The 21,683-nt window shown below is 46.9% G+C and overlaps 1 protein-coding gene across 6 annotated transcripts in view; it reads right to left on the bottom strand.

Annotated features, from left to right (window-relative positions):
- LOC121573651 (repulsive guidance molecule B) overlaps positions 1–21,683 on the bottom strand; it is a 70,233-nt gene that overhangs the window by 3,604 nt on the left and 44,946 nt on the right. For 4 of the 6 annotated variants that reach the window (XM_041885790.2, XM_041885799.2, XM_045226944.1 and 1 more), the window contains one exon: positions 902–1,443. In XM_041885790.2, coding sequence (XP_041741724.1) covers positions 902–1,443 — 542 coding nt within the window. Of the gene's footprint in view, positions 1–901; positions 1,444–9,220; positions 10,051–21,683 lie in introns of those variants that run through there. The other 2 variants (XM_041885815.2, XM_041885824.2) reach the window with 2 other exon arrangements.

Here is a 21,683-nt window from a genome sequence, read left to right as displayed (position 1 = left end):
AAAACACTCTCAGCCTGTGTCTGAGGTGTCTGTGTTGTGTTGTGTGTGTGTGTGCATGTGTTTTGTCGTTTATGGTATGGTGCCCTTCGCTCTCGACAGTAACCTGCTTAAAGCCATATGTGTGTGAAAGGTCTTGGGTCCTCTGCTGACACACAGACAGTGGTTCCTTTCACGCGCCGCTCATTCCAGGGTATTAGAGGTCATGCTATAAGCAGCCATTAGTTAAGTTAAGATTCCAACACCACGTTAGTCACAAGTGTTGGTCACAAGACTCAACTGTTTGCTCTGCTCTCCTCGCACCTGTGAGTGTGAGACTGTGTGTGTTTTCTGCCTCAATGAGAAGAGCTCTTTCTCTGAGACACCGATAGCAGCTCAGAGGTGAATATATACATACACACACACAGGAACGCACACACACACCAGCCATTCAATATAGAACTCTGAAACTAAAACACAAAAAAGTCTAGCAGTCTGCAAAGTCAAAACGCAATATGTAAAGAGGTTTAAAAAAGAGAGAGAAGGCGCTAACTAGGCCAGGCTTCAGCTGCACAGGCACAGCTCTTCATACCAAATGGTTTGTTTATTCTGTACGCCAAACTCAACCTCTTTTCTCCCGTCCCAGACTTCATTCTATATTACATCCTCACAACACTGCTGCTTCAATGGAGAGCTGGGTAAGAACCTCCATCTATCAGACATCTTACAGAAGGAGTACCTCAGGGCATTTACATGTTTTATGTTATATATTAAAACAAAACAATCTTCCTGTATCTATAAGTGTATTGCTTTCTACTTTGTGGACTAGCACCCTTTCTGAAGTATGTAGGAAGGAGTTATTTTTCAAGAGTGCAGAGGCTTTTCTTTCAATATATAGTAATATACAGTAATGATCTCCCTTCACCTTATTGGTCGCCGTGGCGCTGGATCCAGTTACCACTGGAACGTTGGTCACCTGCACGGACAAGTAGTCATTATCAATGAGCGGCCACGCCCCCTCCACCTTGCAGGTCTGGAAGCTGTCCTCAAACGTCCGCAGGTGTGGGTCCCCAAACAGCCCGCAGAACAGGTAGCCCGGCTGCGTGTGAGTGTGTGTGTGAGTGTGAGGGTGTGTGTGAGTGTGAGGGTGTGTGTGAGCGTGCTGGGTGCGGCTGTGGTAGTTGCAGGGCTCTGATTGTATCTCGGGGTGTGTGGAGGAGGTGGGCCCGTCACGGGAGCAGTTTCTTTGGGTCATGAGGTCTGAGATACCCAGGACAGCAGAGTGGAAGACCAGGTTGCCCCTGCAGGACTTGGCTGTCCTCTGTGTGCAGGCACTGTAGGCCCTCAGAGCCTTACAGAATTCTACGTCAAAGCCATCCAGCGCTGGGGTCAGGTGAGACGTCAGGGACACAAAGTCTGTGGTGCACTTCTGGATACGACACTGAGGGGTGGCCACCTGGCACTGACCTGGAGAAACACACACATACTAACAGTCAGTACTATAGTACAACTACAATGTTATTACAGTTCTATTATTACAGCACTTATACAGTGCCAGTGGCCCTGGTAGGGTGGTAATACCATATCTATTGACAGGCTATTCATGTCATATAGAATATCAATGTTCATTCCTGGTACCAAAGACATATAGAGAACATGTGGTACAGCTGAAATGTGGCTAAAATAGAAGGTCATAGTCATGGGGTTTTGGCATTGGTATGACATACATTACATCTTCAGGGAAGCTCTCGTTTTCATACACACACACACACACAAACACACACACACACACACACACACACACACACACACACAAACACACACACACACACACACAAACACACACACACAGGGTCAGGTTGGTTAGGGGTGTGAAGGAGGCTTTGATCTCTATGGCCCAAATAAACACACACAACACTACTGACCTGTTCAGATTAGACCAATAAAGCAGAGAAAGAACAGGCTGTTGTGTGTGTGTGTGTGTGTGTGTGTGTGTGTGTGTGTGTGTGTGTGTGTGTGTGTGTGTGTGTGTGTGTGTGTGTGTGTGTGTGTGTGTGTGTGTGTGTGTGTGTGTGTGTACAGTAACACCGATTTATGACTTTTATAAACCAGAACAAAGAGCAGCGCTGAGAGACTAAGACAGAGACTTGCAGACCTTCCCACAGAGCCAGAGATAAGACTGAGACAGAGACTTGCAGGCCTTCCCACAGAGCCAGAGATAGGACCGAGACAGAGACTTGCAGACCTTCCCACAGAGCCAGAGATAAGACTGAGACGGAGACTTGCAGACCTTCCCACAGAGCCAGAGATCAGACTGAGACGGAGACTTGCAGACCTTCCCACAGAGCCAGAGATAAGACTGAGTCTGAGACTTGCAGACCTTCCCACAGAGCAAGAGATAAGATTGAGACAGAGACTTGCAGATCTTCCCACAGAGCCAGAGATAAGACTGAGACTGAGACAGAGACTTGCAGACTTTCCCACAGAGCCAGAGATAAGACTGAGACAGAGACTTGCAGACCTTCCCACAGAGCCAGAGATAAGACTGAGACAGACTTGCAGACCTTCCCACAGAGCCAGAGATAAGACTGAGACTGATACAGAGACTTGCAGGCCTTCCCACAGAGCCAGAGATAAGAGTGAGACAGACTTGCAGACCTTCCCACAGAGCCAGAGATAAGACTGAGACAGACTTGCAGACCTTCCCACAGAGCCAGAGATAAGACTGAGACAGACTTGCAGACCTTCCCACAGAGCCAGAGATAAGACTGAGACAGACTTGCAGACCTTCCCCAGAGCCAGAGATCAGACTGAGACCGAGACTTGCAGACCTTCCCACAGAGCCAGAGATAAGACTGAGACAGACTTGCAGACCTTCCCACAGAGCCAGAGATAAGACTGAGACAGACTTGCAGACCTTCCCACAGAGCCAGAGATCAGACTGAGACCGAGACTTGCAGACCTTCCCACAGAGCCAGAGATAAGACTGAGACAGACTTGCAGACCTTCCCACAGAGCCAGAGATAAGACTAAGACAGACTTGCAGACCTTCCCACAGAGCCAGAGATAAGACTGAGACGGAGACTTGCAGACCTTCCCACAGAGCCAGAGATCAGACTGAGACGGAGACTTGCAGACCTTCCCACAGAGCCAGAGATAAGACTGAGTCGGAGACTTGCAGACCTTCCCACAGAGCAAGAGATAAGATTGAGACAGAGACTTGCAGATCTTCCCACAGAGCCAGAGATAAGACTGAGACTGAGACAGAGACTTGCAGACTTTCCCACAGAGCCAGAGATAAGACTGAGACAGAGACTTGCAGACCTTCCCACAGAGCCAGAGATAAGACTGAGACAGACTTGCAGACCTTCCCACAGAGCCAGAGATAAGACTGAGACTGATACAGAGACTTGCAGGCCTTCCCACAGAGCCAGAGATAAGAGTGAGACAGACTTGCAGACCTTCCCACAGAGCCAGAGATAAGACTGAGACAGACTTGCAGACCTTCCCACAGAGCCAGAGATAAGACTGAGACAGACTTGCAGACCTTCCCACAGAGCCAGAGATAAGACTGAGACAGACTTGCAGACCTTCCCACAGAGCCAGAGATCAGACTGAGACCGAGACTTGCAGACCTTCCCACAGAGCCAGAGATAAGACTGAGACAGACTTGCAGACCTTCCCACAGAGCCAGAGATAAGACTGAGACAGACTTGCAGACCTTCCCACAGAGCCAGAGATAAGACTAAGACAGACTTGCAGACCTTCCCACAGAGCCAGAGATAAGACTGAGACAGACTTGCAGACCTTCCCCAGAGCCAGAGATCAGACTGAGACCGAGACTTGCAGACCTTCCCACAGAGCCAGAGATAAGACTGAGACAGACTTGCAGACCTTCCCACAGAGCCAGAGATAAGACTGAGACAGACTTGCAGACCTTCCCACAGAGCCAGAGATCAGACTGAGACCGAGACTTGCAGACCTTCCCACAGAGCCAGAGATAAGACTGAGACAGACTTGCAGACCTTCCCACAGAGCCAGAGATAAGACTGAGACAGACTTGCAGACCTTCCCACAGAGCCAGAGATCAGACTGAGACCGAGACTTGCAGACCTTCCCACAGAGCCAGAGATAAGACTGAGACAGACTTGCAGACCTTCCCACAGAGCCAGAGATAAGACTGAGACAGACTTGCAGACCTTCCCACAGAGCCAGAGATAAGACTAAGACAGACTTGCAGACCTTCCCACAGAGCCAGAGATAAGACTGAGACGGAGACTTGCAGACCTTCCCACAGAGCCAGAGATCAGACTGAGACGGAGACTTGCAGACCTTCCCACAGAGCCAGAGATAAGACTGAGTCGGAGACTTGCAGACCTTCCCACAGAGCAAGAGATAAGATTGAGACAGAGACTTGCAGATCTTCCCACAGAGCCAGAGATAAGACTGAGACTGAGACAGAGACTTGCAGACTTTCCCACAGAGCCAGAGATAAGACTGAGACAGAGACTTGCAGACCTTCCCACAGAGCCAGAGATAAGACTGAGACAGACTTGCAGACCTTCCCACAGAGCCAGAGATAAGACTGAGACTGATACAGAGACTTGCAGGCCTTCCCACAGAGCCAGAGATAAGAGTGAGACAGACTTGCAGACCTTCCCACAGAGCCAGAGATAAGACTGAGACAGACTTGCAGACCTTCCCACAGAGCCAGAGATAAGACTGAGACAGACTTGCAGACCTTCCCACAGAGCCAGAGATAAGACTGAGACAGACTTGCAGACCTTCCCACAGAGCCAGAGATCAGACTGAGACCGAGACTTGCAGACCTTCCCACAGAGCCAGAGATAAGACTGAGACAGACTTGCAGACCTTCCCACAGAGCCAGAGATAAGACTGAGACAGACTTGCAGACCTTCCCACAGAGCCAGAGATAAGACTAAGACAGACTTGCAGACCTTCCCACAGAGCCAGAGATAAGACTGAGACAGACTTGCAGACCTTCCCCAGAGCCAGAGATCAGACTGAGACAGAGACTTGCAGACCTTCCCACAGAGCCAGAGATAAGACTGAGACAGACTTGCAGACCTTCCCACAGAGCCAGAGATAAGACTGAGACAGACTTGCAGACCTTCCCACAGAGCCAGAGATCAGACTGAGACCGAGACTTGCAGACCTTCCCACAGAGCCAGAGATAAGACTGAGACAGACTTGCAGACCTTCCCACAGAGCCAGAGATAAGACTGAGACAGACTTGCAGACCTTCCCACAGAGCCAGAGATAAGACTAAGACAGACTTGCAGACCTTCCCACAGAGCCAGAGATAAGAGTGAGACAGACTTGCAGACCTTCCCACAGAGCCAGAGATAAGACTGAGACAGACTTGCAGACTTTCCCACAGAGCCAGAGATAAGACTGAGACAGACTTGCAGACCTTCCCACAGAGCCAGAGATAAGACTGAGACAGACTTGCAGACCTTCCCCAGAGCCAGAGATCAGACTGAGACCGAGACTTGCAGACCTTCCCACAGAGCCAGAGATAAGACTGAGACAGACTTGCAGACCTTCCCACAGAGCAAGAGATAAGACTGAGACAGACTTGCAGACCTTCCCACAGAGCCAGAGATCAGACTGAGACCGAGACTTGCAGACCTTCCCACAGAGCCAGAGATAAGACTGAGACAGACTTGCAGACCTTCCCACAGAGCCAGAGATAAGACTGAGACAGACTTGCAGATCTTCCCACAGAGCCAGAGATAAGACTAAGACAGACTTGCAGACCTTCCCACAGAGCCAGAGATAAGACTGAGACAGACTTGCAGACCTTCCCACAGAGCCAGAGATCAGACTGAGACAGACTTGCAGACCTTCCCACAGAGCCAGATAGGACTGAGATAGAGAGTGAAAGAATAACAGATCACACACATCCACATCTGATAACTGTTACATAATATTATATGCTGCCTGATTAAGCTTTTCCTTCTCCAGACCACCATGTTTATGGCCTCAAAATAATGCACCCACATGGGGGAAAAAAATCCAGAGTGCATTTTTAAGAGCTCAGAGACACCATCATGAGGAACTGCTAAAAGCTGCGGTGGCCACAGACCGCAGTGTGTTAGCGAACACTTGGATCTAGAAGTTCTTCAGAGCTCTCGGTGTCAGGCTGTAGTCCGCAGTGACCTCTGCCCCAGGCCTCTAGCCAATGGAGGAAAAGAAAACACTTTGGAATGATTCACTGATTACATCTATACAGCAGTAAAGGCCATATAGAGATGGTTCAGCCAGCGATAATGTTTTCCTATGTAGTGCAGCATTTTGGTCAATGTACTGCAGCAGTAGTTCATCTAGGCTTGGAAAAGAGAGGCCTGTTAAGGCTGAGAGAAGAGGGGGAGAGAGAAGAGGAAGAGATAAGAGAAGGAGAGGCCAGGCCTAATGCATCAGCCACAGTGAGCTCCTATTAGATTAGACCAGAGGCTCTAACACACACACACATAACTATCTCTGAGAGAATACTGGCTCTGCTTCCGCTGCCAACAACACACACTGTCAGAGCTCATCTGATTATGGCATGATTTACTAACAGACACCAGCAAACCAGGGTTTGGAACCAAAATTATTTTCCAATCATTCCGTTCTGAGCAGAACCCCTATTTATTTTGTACCGTTCCAGTGTTCCAACCAGCATTGTAAAGTTCTGAACCGTTTCGAACCAAATAAAAGTAACTGTTCATATAGTTCATTGTTCCCCAGGAAATCAACATAGTTTCTACATTTAGCTCATTAATTTACCACCCACCAATTTACATGGATACAGCACCTTGCTATGGAACGGGTAAGCTAGTTGTTTACATGTTTGATGGACAGATAAGTGCAGGCGCGAGATGTGATTGAAATTCCACGGGTGGGGAGAGAGCGAGAGAAAGTGGTGGACATGGAGGGGGTTTGTCTTGAAGCACTGAGCATCATGATGGGTTGGAATGTGTTTACACTATTACTATAATCATAACTTCAATGATTTACAGAATGATATACCAGACACTAGGAGTATTTTTTGGAACAAAAAATAACATTATTTACCGTTTCTCAAGATCTGAATATAACAGTTCTGTTCCGAACCACTAGAGATCACTTTCGGTTTTCTGTTCTGGTTCAAACCCCTGCAGCAAACACACACACACACATATATACACACACACACACAACATAGGCCCATTCACACACACGTCACACAGAACTTATGCTAACAATAGGCCTAGTTCCCCTGGTGTATACAGAGGTAAAGCAAACACATCCATGGTTCTCCTGGTGTGAATGCACTCAACCATAAGATGAAGGGGTAACAGAGAAGAAGAGGAATGTTTGCAGAAAGTCAATGCTCTCTCTCTCTCTCAGGGCTGTGTGGTGAGAGGGTTGTGTGTGTGTGTGTGTGTGTGTGTGTGTGTGTGTGTGTGTGTGTGTCAGTACCCGGTCCTACCAGGTGGAGACAGTAGTGTGCTGAGTATTAGAGGGAGGGTACACAATATAACACATCCAACTCACACTCTGGATCAGAATCTCCCTTCAGTGTGTTAAATACTGACACTACTCCTCAACAAACACACAGCCACATACACACAAACACACACAGCTTCTGACACCTTAGAGGCCTAGACCCAGAGCCACATATAGAATTAGAAATAATTGACTGGATCCAACTCTCTTTTTACAGTATGACTCTGATGAGTTTACTATTTACATTTACATTTTAGTCATTTAGCAGACGCTCTTATCCAGAACGACTTACAGTTAAGTGAGTGCATACATTTTCATACTGGCCCCCCGTGGGAAACGAATCCACAACCCTGGCGTTGCAAACGCCATGCTCTACCAACTGAGCTACATCCCTGCCAGCCATTCCCTCCCCTACCCTGGACGACGCTGGGCCAATTGTGCGCCGCCCCATGGGTCTCCCGGTCGCGGCCGGCTACGACAGAGCCTGGATTCGAACCAGGATCTCTAGTGGCACAGCTAGCACTGCGATGCAGTGCCTTAGACCACTGCGCCACTCGGGGGAACTGAGTGGCGCATCAACAAAGTAATCTCTAATGAGATGGCTTGCCCAACCAACACGTGGAGTGTGGCCATACAGTAGGTAGGTATCTATGGGTGGATCAATCTCGACCTGTCCCATCTCACACTGATTTTTACTGAAATAAGGAAGTCAAATAACAGCTGGATGCCACACACACACACACCCACATGCTGCAGATCTTATCATCTGACCCTCCCAGGCTTCCAACATGGACAAATGTGTTTTCTATGTCCCAGTATTTACAGAATGACACATTCAAACTTCTAGTGAGAGATCCAACCAAAGCCCCCCACTCAGCACCATTGGGGGCAGAGGTCAAAACATAGCCCACCCCTCTCCCTGTCCAGGAGTCATGTCTCCTCCCAGCCACTGATCAGACAAGCCTCAAGCTTCACAGGCCGAACCTCTAAGTGTTTATGGATCCAGACCCCTTGGATGCAGAGATTACTGTTCTCTCTCTCTCTCTCTCTCTCTCTCTCTCTCTCTCTCTCTCTCTCTCTCTCTCTACACACACACACACACACACACACACACACACACAAGAGTTACCCACAGATACAGTGAACAACTAAACACATTTTAATTCTCAGGCTGAATCTTGAGATTAAACCTCTACGCCAAACACATGTACGTCTCCAGTGCTTTCTGATCACACAGGTCTTTGTGCAGTGAGTCTAGTCTGAACATACTGATAACTGTGACTGACTGTGGGACAATACACAGCTGCTCTGGCCTCCGCTTCAGAGACACTTCCGTTTCAGTCCCCTCTCTAACTCACACACACACACAGGGCACTATCAAACAATAACACATAGAGGACAGGAGGTCCAATTCCAATACACTCCCATAGGCTACAACACACACAGGCCTACAGGACATACACTATTGCACCCCTTAAACCACATGGAAGACTAATTCCAATCCCACCCCACTGGGCACACACTGGTTGAATCAACGTTTTTTGAACCAACGTGGAATAGACGATGAATTGACATCTGTGTCCAGTGGGACATTCTTAGTTTTGTCATTATTAACTGGTTATTAACTATTTATTAGCCTATAACTGTTATGGCACATTTGCAGCGCTCGAGCTGAAGTTATCCGCGTACAAGGTACTAGGTCCCGATTTAGGCTACCGAGAATGAACAACATCCGAAGTTATCTAGTTACCACCTCTGTGAGCCCCGTAGCAGAGAGCAAGGAGCAGCAGCAGCAACGGTCGCAGGCGGGGCACCCTCGGCGGGGATGCGAGGCGCTCAGCCCCGCGGTAACAACATCCGGCTCTCCCCATCCCCGTCCATGCAGGGCCAGGTGGGAAGAGGGGACAGTCAGCCACGGGGGAGAGGCGTGAGGGGCGGCGGCGGGGTTTCCGAGAAGTCAGGCCTCTGCTCTCCTTCTCCCTCCCTCTCTTCTCCTTCTTCCTCGCTCTTCTCTCCTTCCACTCCTCCTCGAGTGCGTAGGGGCATTAAAGCGCAGCTGCTCCGCGGAATGCGATCCGTTAGGGCGGTGGAAAGGAAAGGAGAGGAAAAGGGAAAAACTAAGTTGCAATAGAAAAATACAAGTCCTTCCAGCAACAGAAACACTTTCACTCCTTCTTCGTCCCCTGCATCAGATTTCCTTCCCAGACCATGCCGTGTCTCTAGTAGCGCTATTCCGTCCTGGCTGAGTTGATTCTTGTTGTAGCGATCAATCTCGGCTCCTCTCTCTCTCTCCCTCTCTCTACCTCACCTCAGAATCCTGCCCCTCTCCTCTCTGTTGCTTCGATCGATGGGAGAGACCTAAGGACACTGCTGACCTGCAAACTACAAACTAAAATCTAAAACTGATCCTTACCCTAACCTTAACCCTTACCCTTACCTAATTTTTACCAATTCTGAAATTAAATATCAGTTTGCAGGTCAGGAGTGTCCATATAGCCTTTTCACAGATGGATAGCACAGATGATCCATTATTGACCAGATACTCAAGTGGCCGCTCTAACAATGGAAATAAGCGTCTTTAAAAATGGAAGGCAGTCGGGAGGAGGCAAGATCAGTTGGGACCATTCTAGCCAATGAGAGGGCAGATACGAGTGTGAACAACGGGCACAACTCCGATATAAAGTGTTTTTTATCAAAGTTGCCGGGATGTCACGTGTCCTACTTATATCAGTAAACTCGTAATAACCTAAGTATTACGACATTTTTATTCAATTAAATAAGCCTAACGTATCAAATAAGCCATTCAAATTTTTGCTGACCAAATTCGACACTCTCATGACCTCCCATACACAAAAATCTCTTTGGATAGCGAATGAACAAGACCGTTGGCGCAAAACCCTCCTCTGAGAGAGCAGGACCGGCCCCGCCTCTTGGCTTCCCGGGAGAGAGAGAGAAAGAGAGCGAGAGAGAGAAAGAGAGCGAGAGAGAGAAAGAGAGCGAGAGAGAGAAAGAGAGCGAGAAAGAGAAAGAGAGCGAGAGAGTGAGAGGAATAGTGAAACAGTGCATGTTATTTTGAAAACATGATGTATTGACGCAATAAGGCATTTAAAGTCATTGTTTATCATCTTATCAGTAGGCTATCAACGTCTATTGCTGTTGTTAGCTTGAAAAACGTTTCATTTCCAGAAGTAAGACAAAGACCTACAGACAATGTGAAGTTTTACAAGCCCTCATGATTATGACAACGCTATTGTAGCGAAACGTGCTCAAACCGACACTTTTAATATACACATTTATGACCCCTCTCTCTGCCTCATGGTCCACTTCCTGTGAGTCTGTCTCAGGTTTCACTGCTTCACAGCGACACTGTGTGTCCCACAGCAGTTCAGCATATTTTAATGCCGTAGCCAGTTGTACTATGTCTTTCATCTCCTGACAGGTGAGACAGAGACAGAGGCATCGTGGGTGTTGGAGTCCCACTGAGACCCAAACAGCTTTATTATGGAGACTAGCTCAGAGGAGAATATTACACCCCAACCCTTATTATTACACACCTTCACAGCATCTCATTTCCATTGTTGATGTCTGGAATGCTGAGCCTGCATATGAAACATGTTTTGCAAAAAATCTAATTCCCTCCAACTGTTTTCTCTCTTTTATGATTCTCCCTCTCACCGCTCTCTCTCTCTCGCTCTCTCTCTCTCTCTCTTTCTCCCCCCCCTCTCTCTCTCTCTCTTTCTCCCGCTCTCTCTCTCTCCGTCTCTCTCTCTCCCCCCCACCCCTCTCTCTCTCTCTCTCTCCCTCCCTCTCTTCTGTTTGTCTGCTTCCAGACGGATAGGGAGTGTGTGTCTGTGTGGGCTGGTTTGTGACGAGAAAGTGTGTGTTTGCGTGTGTGTGTGTGTGGCTGTTAATCCTCTCCCTTAGTCCAGCCAGAATGTGCCAGGTGTTACGAACAGTTAGACACCAGTGGGAATCACTGTTCACATTAACATCACTGCTGCTCAGTGTGGTCACACTGTGTGTGTGTGTGTGTGTGTGTGTGTGTGTGTGTGTGTGTGTGTGTGTGTGTGTGTGTGTGTGTGTGTGTGTATATATGCATGCATATGGGGGTGTGCGCAAGGGTGTGTGCGTATGGTTGTGTGCGCGTATGGGTGTGAGTGCGTGCGTGCATGTGCTTGCCGGAGTATGGAAAAGAGCTGCTCAGTGGTTGGTGTGCTTTAGGTTGGTGTGTGCTTTAGGATGGTGTGTGTTATAGGTTGGTGTGTGTTATATTTGGTGTGTGTTATAGGTTGGTGTGTGTTATGTTTGGTGTGTGTTATAGGTTGGTGTGTGTTATAGGTTGGTGTGTGTTGTTTTGGTTGGTGTGTGTTACAGTTGAAGTCGGAAGTTTACATACACTTAGGTTGGAGTCATTAAAACTCATTTTCCAACCATTCCACACATTTTTTGTCAACAAACTATAGTTTTGGCAAGTCGGTTAGGACATCTACTTTGTGCATGACACAAGTAATTTTTCCAACATTTGTTTACAGACAGATTATTTCACTTATAATTCACTGTATCACAATTCCAGTGGGTCAGAAGTTTACATACACTAAGTTGACTGTGCCTTTAAACAGCTTGGAAAATTCCAGAAAATGATGTCATGGCTTTAGAAGCTTCTGATAGGCTAATTGACATCATTTGAGTCAATTGGAGGTGTACCTGTGGATGTATTTCAAGGCCTATCTTCAAACTCAGTGCCTCTTTGCTTGACATCATGGGAAAATAAAAATAAATCAGCCAAGACCTCAGAAAAAAAATGTAGACCTCCACAAGTCTGGTTCATCCTTGGGAGCAATTTCCAAATGCCTGAAGGTACCACATTCATCTGTAGGAACAATAGTACGCAAGTATAAACACCATGGGACCACACAGCTGTCATACAGCTCAGGAAGGAGACGCTTTCTGTCTCCTAGAGATGAACGTACTTTGGTGCGAAAAGTGCAAATCAATCCCAGAACAACAGCAAAGAACCTTGTGTAGATGCTGGAGGAAACAGGTACAAAAGTATCTATATCCACAGTAAAACGAGTCCTACATCGACATAACCTGAAAGACCGCTCAGCAAGGAAGAAGCCACTGCTCCAAAACTGCCATAAAAAAGCCAGACTACGGTTTGCATCTGCACATGGGGATAAAGATCGTACTTTTTGGAGAAATGTCCTCTGGTCTGATGAAACAAAAATAGAACTGTTTGGTCATAATGACCATCATTATGTTTGGAGAAAAAAGGGGGTACCTTGCAAGCCGAAGAACACCATCCCAACCGTGAAGAACGGGGGTGGCAGCATCATGCTGTGGGGATGCTTTGCTGCAGGAGGGACTGGTGCACTTCACAAAATAGATGGCATCATGAGGAAGGAAATTTATGTGAATATATTGAAGCAACATCTCAAGACATCAGTCAGGAAGTTAAAGCTTGGTCGCAAATGGGTCTTCCAAATGGACAATGACCCCAATCATACTTCCAGAGTTGTGGCAAAATGGCTTAAGGACAACAAAGTCAAGGTATTGGAGTGGCCATCATAAAGCCCTGACCTCAATCCTATAGAAAATTTGTGGGCAGAACTGAAAAAGCGTGTGCGAGCAAGGAGGCCTACAAACCTGACTCAGTTACACCAGCTCTGTAAGGAGGAATGGGCCAAAATTCACCCAATTTATTGTGGGAAGCTTGTGGAAGGCTACCTGAAACATTTAACCAAGTTAAACAATTTAAAGGCAATGCTGCCAAATACTAATTGAATGTATGTAAACTTCTGACCCACTAGGAATGTGATGAAAGAAATAAAAGCTGAAATAAATAATTCTCTCTACTATTATTCTGACATTTCACATTCTTAAAATAAAGTGGTGATCCTAACTGACCTAAGACAGGGAATTGTTACTAGGATTAAATGTCAGGAATTGTGAAAAACTGAGTTTAAATGTATTTGGCTAAGGTGTATGTAAACTTCCGACTTCAACTGTATGTTTGGGGGGTGGTATAAGTTGGTATGTTATAGTTTGGTGTGTTATAGGTTGGTGTGTGTTGTGTGTGTCAATACAGGACTAACATTGAATCCTACTACACCGGCTCTGACGCACTGGTCACGGATTTCAAAGGGAAACCCAGCTGCAAGCTGCCCAGTGACGCGAGCCTACCAGATGAGCTAAATGCCTTCTATGCTCGCTTCGAGGCAAGTAACACTGAACCATGCATGAGAGCACCAGCTGTTCCGGACGACTGTGTGATCACGCTCTCCTTAGCCAATGTGAGTAAGACTTTGAAACAAGTTAACATTCACAAGGCCGCAGACGGATTACCAGGATGCATACTCAGAGCATGCGCTGACCAGCTGGCAAGTGTCTTCACTGACATTTTCAACCTCTCCCTGACCCAGTCTGTAATACCAACATGTTTCAAGCAGACCACCATAGTCCCTGTGCCCAAGAACGCCAAGGTAACCTGTTTAAATGACTATCGCCCTGTAGCACTCACATCTGTAGCCATGAAATGCTTTGAAAGGCTGTCATGGCTCACATCAACACCATCATCCCAGACACCATGGATCCACTCTAATTCGCATACCGCCCCAACAGATCCACAGATGACGCAATCTCTATTGCACTCCACACTACCCTTTCCCACCAGGACAAAAGAAACGCCTACGTGAGAATGCTGTTAATTGACTACAGCTCAGCGTTCAACACCGTAGTGCTCTCCAAGCTCATTACTAAACTAAGGACCCTGGGACTGAACACCTCCCTCAGCAACTGGATCCTGGACTTCCTGACGGGCAGTCCCCAGGTGGTGAGCTGGGGCCCCTCAGTGGTTTGTGCTTAGTCCCCTCCTGTACTCCTTATTCCCCCAAGACTGCGTGGCCACGCACAACTCTAACACCATCATTAAGTTTGCCGACGACATGACAGTGGTAAGATTGATCACCGACAATGATGAGACAGCCTATAGGGAGGAGGTCAGAGACCTGGCAGTGTAGTGCTAGGACAATAACCTCTCCCTCAACGTCAGCAAGACAAAGAAGCTGATTGTGGACTACAGGAAATGGATGACAGAGCATGCCCCCATTCACATTGACGGGGCTGTAGTGGGGCGGGTTGAGAGCTTCAAGTTCCTCGGTGTCCACATCACTAAGGAACTATCATGGTTCAAACACACCAAAACAGTCGTGAAGAGGGCACAACCACGCCTCTTCCCCCTCAGGAGGCTGAAAAGATTTTGCATGGGCCCTCAGATCCTCAAAAAGTTCTACAGCTGCACCACTGAGAGCATCTTGACTGGCTGCATCACTGCTTGGTATGGCAACTGCTTGGCAGCCGACTGTAAGGCGCTACAGAGGGTAGTGTGTACAGCTCAGGGGGTCCAAGCTCCCTGCCATCCAGGACTTCTATATCAGGCGGTGTCAGAGGAAGGTCCTAAAAATTGCCAAAGACTTCAGCCACCCAAGTCATAGACTGTTCTCTCTGCAACCGCACAGCAAGCGGTACCGGAGTGCCAAGTCTGGAACCAAAAGGCTCCTGAACAGCTTCTACCCCCCAAGCCATAAGATTGCTGAACAGTTAATCACATTTTTTGCACTGACTCTCTTACACTGGCTCTGTGCACACACGCTGGACTCTACTCACACACACGCACACGCACACGCACACGCACACACACACACACACACACACACACACACACACACACACACACACACACACACACACACACACACACACCAACACACACACACTACATGTACATATTACCTCAATTACCTCAACTACCTCGTACCCCCAGCACATTGACTCAGTACCGGTACTCCTTGTTTATAGCCTCGTTATTGTTATTTTATTGTGTTACTATTTCCTATTTTGCAAATTTTTCTTACTTTTTAACTCTGCATTGTTGGGAAAAGGCTCATAAGTAAGCGATTCACGGTAATGTCAAGACCTGTTGTATTCGGCGCATGTGACAAATAAAATTGGATCTGATTTGATACACACACTCCTTCCAATACCATACACACATCAGACATACACACACTCCTTACAATACCAGGCAGAGCTGTGCTGTCGTAATGAGCAGTAATAAAGTCTGCCAGCACACACACACGTAACAGTCTTACTTCTGTCTCTCTCCTCGCCCTAACCTGGGCTCGAACCAGGGACCATCTGAACACATCAACAACTGCCTCCCGCGAAGCATCGTTATCTATCGCTCCACAAGCAAGGGAAACAACTACTTCAAGGTCTCAGAGCGAGTGACGTCGCCGATTGAAACGCTACTAGGGCGCAACACTAACTAGCTAGCCATTTCACATCAGTTACACACGCACACACACACACAGACACACACAAAGACACACACACAAGACACACACACACACACACACACACACACACACACACACACACACACACACACACACACACACACACACACACACACACACAAAGACACACACACACACACTCTCTACTATACTCCTCATCAGACGTGGCCAGAATAAATTATCCTCATTAACCAGACACTGATATTAGATTCAGTGGAGGCTGCTGAGGGGAGGACGGCTCATAATAATGTCTGGAACGGAGCAGAAACTGCTCCAGCCATTACCATGAGCCTGTCCTCCCCAATTAAGGTGCCACCAACCTCCTGTGATTAGATTATATCTGCAGTTTCCTGTTAACTCTGCTCTGCTGCTCTGAGGACTATCTGTTCACTTCTTCTGGGAATGAGGCACATAGCTGGATCTACGCAACATGACAGGATGGGGATAATCTTCTTGACATTAGTCTATTTCTGAGGTGTAAAAACAGAACTGTAATTTGGGAGTAAGCAGGTGAAGGCTCTAGACTGTCTTGAGCTCTGGGGCTTGACTGTCATGGCAGCAACAGATACAAATGTTACTTGATTCAATTACAGCTCTCATGTGCTAACATATGGTGCTATTCATCAAGACTAATTTCATATCTTGTACTTAACACACACACGCACACACACACACACATTCACACACACACACGCACATGACCCAATTCATCAAGCTAATTTCATACAAATGTATTTAATCATTTACATCCACAGCTGAGACTGGAGAGCAGGGGAGGCTGAAACTGACACACACACACACATTAATCAAGCTAATTTCATATTTCATACTAATTAATTAAATAAATTACATCCACAGCTGAGACTTGGGAGGCTGAAACTGACACACACACAACAATCTGTTTTCAAATGTCCACCCTTTCTTCACCTTCACACCTCTCATTCCTTCCTCATTTCCACTTCTTTCCACACCTCCATCCCTCTTTCCCTCCCTCTCTCCATTCCCTCAAACACTACATGGCTCACACATCTCTCAGCCAGGGAACACCTGCGTGTGTGTGTGTTTGTGTGTCTGTGTGTGTGTGTGTCTGTGTCTGTCTGTGTGTGTGTCTGTGTCTGTGTCTGTCTGTCTGTCTGTCTGTCTGTCTGTCTGTCTGTGTCTGTCTGTGTGTGTGTGTCTGTGTATGTCTGTCTGTGTGTGTGTGTGTGTGTGTCCGTTTTTAAAAGCAGACCAGGGGAACACCTGTTTTGTAGCTAGTGTTGCTCCAGTCTGACCCAGAATTTCCAGAGCAGGGGTCACAGAGACACAGTGAGTCAGCCATTAGTCAGGCCCTTCCTGGGTAAACACAGCCTCACGGACAGCTTCCTTTGTCTACTGGTGCATGGACGATAAGATATACAAACAGTTTTAACTTCATTTCATTCACCTGGCTAAGTGGGATTTCGACAGAATAAGACCACAGTCTCAGTAGTCCTAGTAGTCCTAACCCTGATAGCAGCTATTATTGTGCTAACTAGCAAAGAACCCCACACAAGGTACACACACACATGTGTGCATGCAACATACAGTAAATATAATATTCATTAGGAAAGAGAGAGAGAGAGAGAGAGAGAGAGAGAGAGAGAGAGAGAGAGAGAGAGAGAAGGGCCATTACCAGTTAGGCGTCAGGGGCCTGGGTGTGTGTTCAACTAGCTCTCACAGTCTCACACCAGAGTTAGATGTTCATCCATGTTTCTCAAACGTCAAATTTCGAAGTTGTTCCAAACGTCAAATTTCAAAGTGTTTAAGGTTAAGTTGAGGAATGAATTTTAAAGGGTTAAGTTTAGGTACTAACTCCGAAATCTTAAGGTTAGGCATTAACTCCAAATGGTTAAGATAAGGATTAAGGTTTGGGATAGGCTTAAAACAAAAATCTCCAAAACAACTTTCTATCACATTTTTTGGGGATAGTAGCAGGTGTGACTTGATGAGAGTCAATAACAAACCTTCCTATGACAACATGTGTCTCTGTGTTGTGATGTTAGTATGTAACTGAACACCATAATGGTCTCTGTCACTTACCTTAAAACCTATCTTACCTTACACACACACCTTACATCTTACAGTATCTTAGGTTACACCCAGCTATCAGACTGCACTGTGTGTCTAGATGATACTCATCAGGGACAGAGACAGAGAAGAGAAGAGAAAGAGAGTGTAAGAGGAACAGGAGGGAGAGAGAAAGAGAGATAGAATAGATGGATATGTAAATTGCATTGTTGAAGAGGATGTAAGATGGTTGGGTCTCTGACTGGTTCCTACATTACTTCGGACCAATAGCAGAGCAGAGATGTGCCTCTCCCAGCCATACAAAGAGCTTCCTTCATCTCTGGTCCCAGCCCCTGGCAGGGAAGACAACATTTACATTTACATTTTTAGTCATTTAGCAGACGCTCTTATCCAGAGTGACTTACAGTTAGTGAGTGCATACATTATTTTATTTTTCATACTGGCCCCCCGTGGGAATCGAACCCACAACCCTGGCGTTGCAAACACCATGGTCTACCAACTGAGCTACATCCCTGCCGGCCATTCCCTACCCTGGACGACGCTGGGCCAATTGTGCGCCGCCCCATGGGCAGGGGCGGTGTGTTCAATAGGGCGATATGGGCGACGCACTGCCAAACGGGAAAAGGAAGGGATTTTTTTTCTAATCAATTATATCACGGCAACAGTAGTTATCAGTGTTCTAATCTGATCTGACTGCCACTAAATGTCAAATCAGGCTAAAGTCGTGCTTCAAATGGCCCCGCCCGTTTTTGGGGCGATTTCAGTCAGGTTGAAAATCGCCCAGAAGTCTGTCATAGACTCTCATGTAAAATCTATTTTTTTCAAATTTCAAAGCTTTCAATACAATCTCTATGTGTTTCTGAGGGCTTGCACTTACGCGCTTTCGTCATACGTGACGTAACCATGAACGTAACTAAGAAAATAGCGGCTAGCAGCGTCTCTGTTGCGACCTGCAGTGTGGCGTTATCTTATGTTTTTAATTTGTACACTTAGTGGCGTTATTTTATGTTTTTAATTTGTACACTTAGTTTACAAACATTCTGCCAACCATGGATTTCCAGTGGTGGGTTTTGGACTGATCTTGTTGATCGTGTACATACCCGCTACGAACGGACTAAATAATGAAAACGCTGCTGGCAGCGGAATCCAATACAGCTGGGAGACTTGGCTGGATGACAGAGTCCCGGACAGAGAAGTGGAGCCGGCCGGCTTCACCCTGGTCAGAGCGGACCGCGATCTGACAGTCACAGGGAAAATCGATCCTGGTAAGAGAGCGACTCTGTACCCCCGACATTGAACTGCTTTCTGTGTCACTGCGACCTTACTATCTGCCCCGTGAGTTCCCCCAATTGTTTGTTACCGTTGTGTACTGTTGATAATCACAAGTTTACTGGAGAACTGAGACCAAGTAGAGACTTTGGACAGGGTGGATATGGTATAATAAAGGCAGTTTATTCAGAGGTAAAGATATCTGGAATCGCGTGCACGGACTCGTTCGTCAAACTCTTAGGGAGCTATCTGAAGAGAGCCCCGAAAACATTGTGTGCAGACATTTTATACAATAAATGATGTAGGTTGAATCTAGTAGTTCTGATCTTCTGATTGGTCCTGATGAGTTGGGCGAGGTCCCCTCCACTGTTGCATTGGCTCTGAGTCGGGTTCTCTGTCTTCAAATGTTCAGCCTAAAGAGAGGGGATTTTTGTGTGTGTGTGTGTGTGTGTTTAACAGTGATGATGTGTGTGTGTGTGTGTGTGTTATCAGTGATGATGTGTGTGTGTGTGTGTGTGTGTGTGTGTGTCCTCAGAGCAAGAACTCGTGAGTTGGAAGAACTGAGAGACCTATGGCGTGGGTGTTGTCCTTGGCCACCTGCTGACAAGGCTGACAAGATAGGACTCTTTTGTCCATTGTTATAGGATAGGAACAGCATTGATTGAAAACAAACGCCCAACACAAAATGGGTCATGCACAAGATTTTAGTCAGACCAAGCTATAACATTATATATTTACTACGACAGTACATTCAACCAAAAGCTAATATAACAAAGGCATCAGAGATTATTTATAATCTGTCACAGAAACTGGAATCCATCTCCCCAGATCAGTCAATAAATGCTTCTGGTATTGACTTATATGCTGCCCCTGTCTTCATGTTGTTGCTGGACATATCTTTTTTAAACTGTGTGTAGGTCACCTAAATCATCAGAAAAATTGCCCCTCCTGAGAATTTTTTCAGGAGCCGCCACTGCCCATGGGTCTCCCGGTCGTGGCCAGCTACGACAGAGCCTGGATTCGAACCAGGATCTCTAGTGGCACAGCTAGTGCCTTAGACCACTGCGCCACTCGGGAGACAACCCAGCTCCTATTGCACATCTCCCTCTCTCCCTCTTTCCCCCTCTCCATCCCTCAATCTCCTATTCCACCTCCCTTTCACTCTCCGGAGCAACCTTGTCCTCACCTCACCCTCCTCAATGTCTTCTCTTCCTGTTCTCCTCCTCTCTTCTTCCTCTCCTCTTCCTTTCCTCTCATCTAGACCTTTCATCTATTAAAGCAGCACAGGGCTGCAGAGATGCCACACAGCATCTCATGACACTCATCATGTTTCTATGAGACAATGAGACAGACTCACTCACACTGATGTTACACTAGACCAGACCAGACACACACAGATGGAGGGATCAAATGAGAGGTGTAGTGAGGCTCCAGGCTGCAGATGGTCTCCAGCTTCCCAGACAGACAGACAGACACAAAACAGGCACACAAAGCAGGTGTAAGGGTTAAAAGAGAGAGGGGAGGGGGGGAGAGGCTTGTTGAGAAAGAGAAGGGTGAGAAGGAGAGGGGAGATAGAGAGAGAGAGACAGAGAGAGAGGGGAGAGAAGGGGAGGAGAGGGGGGATAGAGGGAGAGACAGAGAGAGAGGTGAGAGAAGGGAAGGAGAGGAGAGATAGAGGGAGAGAAAGAGAGAGAGGGGAGAGAAGGGGAGGAGAGGAGAGATAGAGAGAGAGACAGAGAGAGGAAGGAGAGTTGGATTGGGGGAGAAAGACAACCCTTCCCTCCTTTTTCCAGCTGTTAAAAACAGAGCCCCTCTCTTTCCCTCTCTTCCCCCTCTCCTACTCTGCCCCCCTATGGAATAGAGAGCTCAGAGTTCCCCCTCTCCTACTCTGCTCCCCTATGGAATAGAGAGCTCAGAGTGGGAGACGTGTGGAATGTATAATGCATCGACTGAACGGGGGGTGTGTGTGTGTGTGTGTGTGTGTGTGTGTGTGTGTGTGTGTGTGTGTTTCCATAGGGAGTAGGAGGGAGAGTCATTATAGTTCTAATTGTTGTGTTTTAGACTCAGCGCCTTGCAGAAGCCAAATGAGCTGTGAAGTGTTTCATTACATATGTGTGCCTGCGTGTGGGCATGTGTGTTTGTAATATGTTTTTGTTTTTGTGGGTCGTCACACTAGGCAACAGATCAGCGTATCAGTAAAATACAGTATAATAATAATATATGCCATTTTGCAGACACTTTTATCCAAAGCGACTTACAGTCATGCTTTTACATATGGGTGGCCCTGGGAATCAAAATCAAATCAAATCAAAATGTATTTGTCACATGCGCCAAATACAACAGGTGTAGACCTTACCGTGAAATGCTTACTTACAAGCCCTTAACCAACAATACAGTTTTAAGAAAAATAATAGTTAAGAAAATATTTACTAAATAAATAAATATACTGGGGGTACCGGCACCGAGTCAATGTGCGGGGTACAGGTTAGTCGAGGTAATTGAGTTAATATGTATATGTAGGTAGGGGTAAAGTGACTA

Source organism: Coregonus clupeaformis, chromosome 18, assembly GCF_020615455.1.
Source record: "Coregonus clupeaformis isolate EN_2021a chromosome 18, ASM2061545v1, whole genome shotgun sequence".
Lineage (NCBI taxonomy): Eukaryota > Metazoa > Chordata > Actinopteri > Salmoniformes > Salmonidae > Coregonus > Coregonus clupeaformis.
The sequence above is the reverse complement of the archived record's forward strand: the minus strand, read 5'-3'. Positions and strand labels throughout refer to the sequence as shown.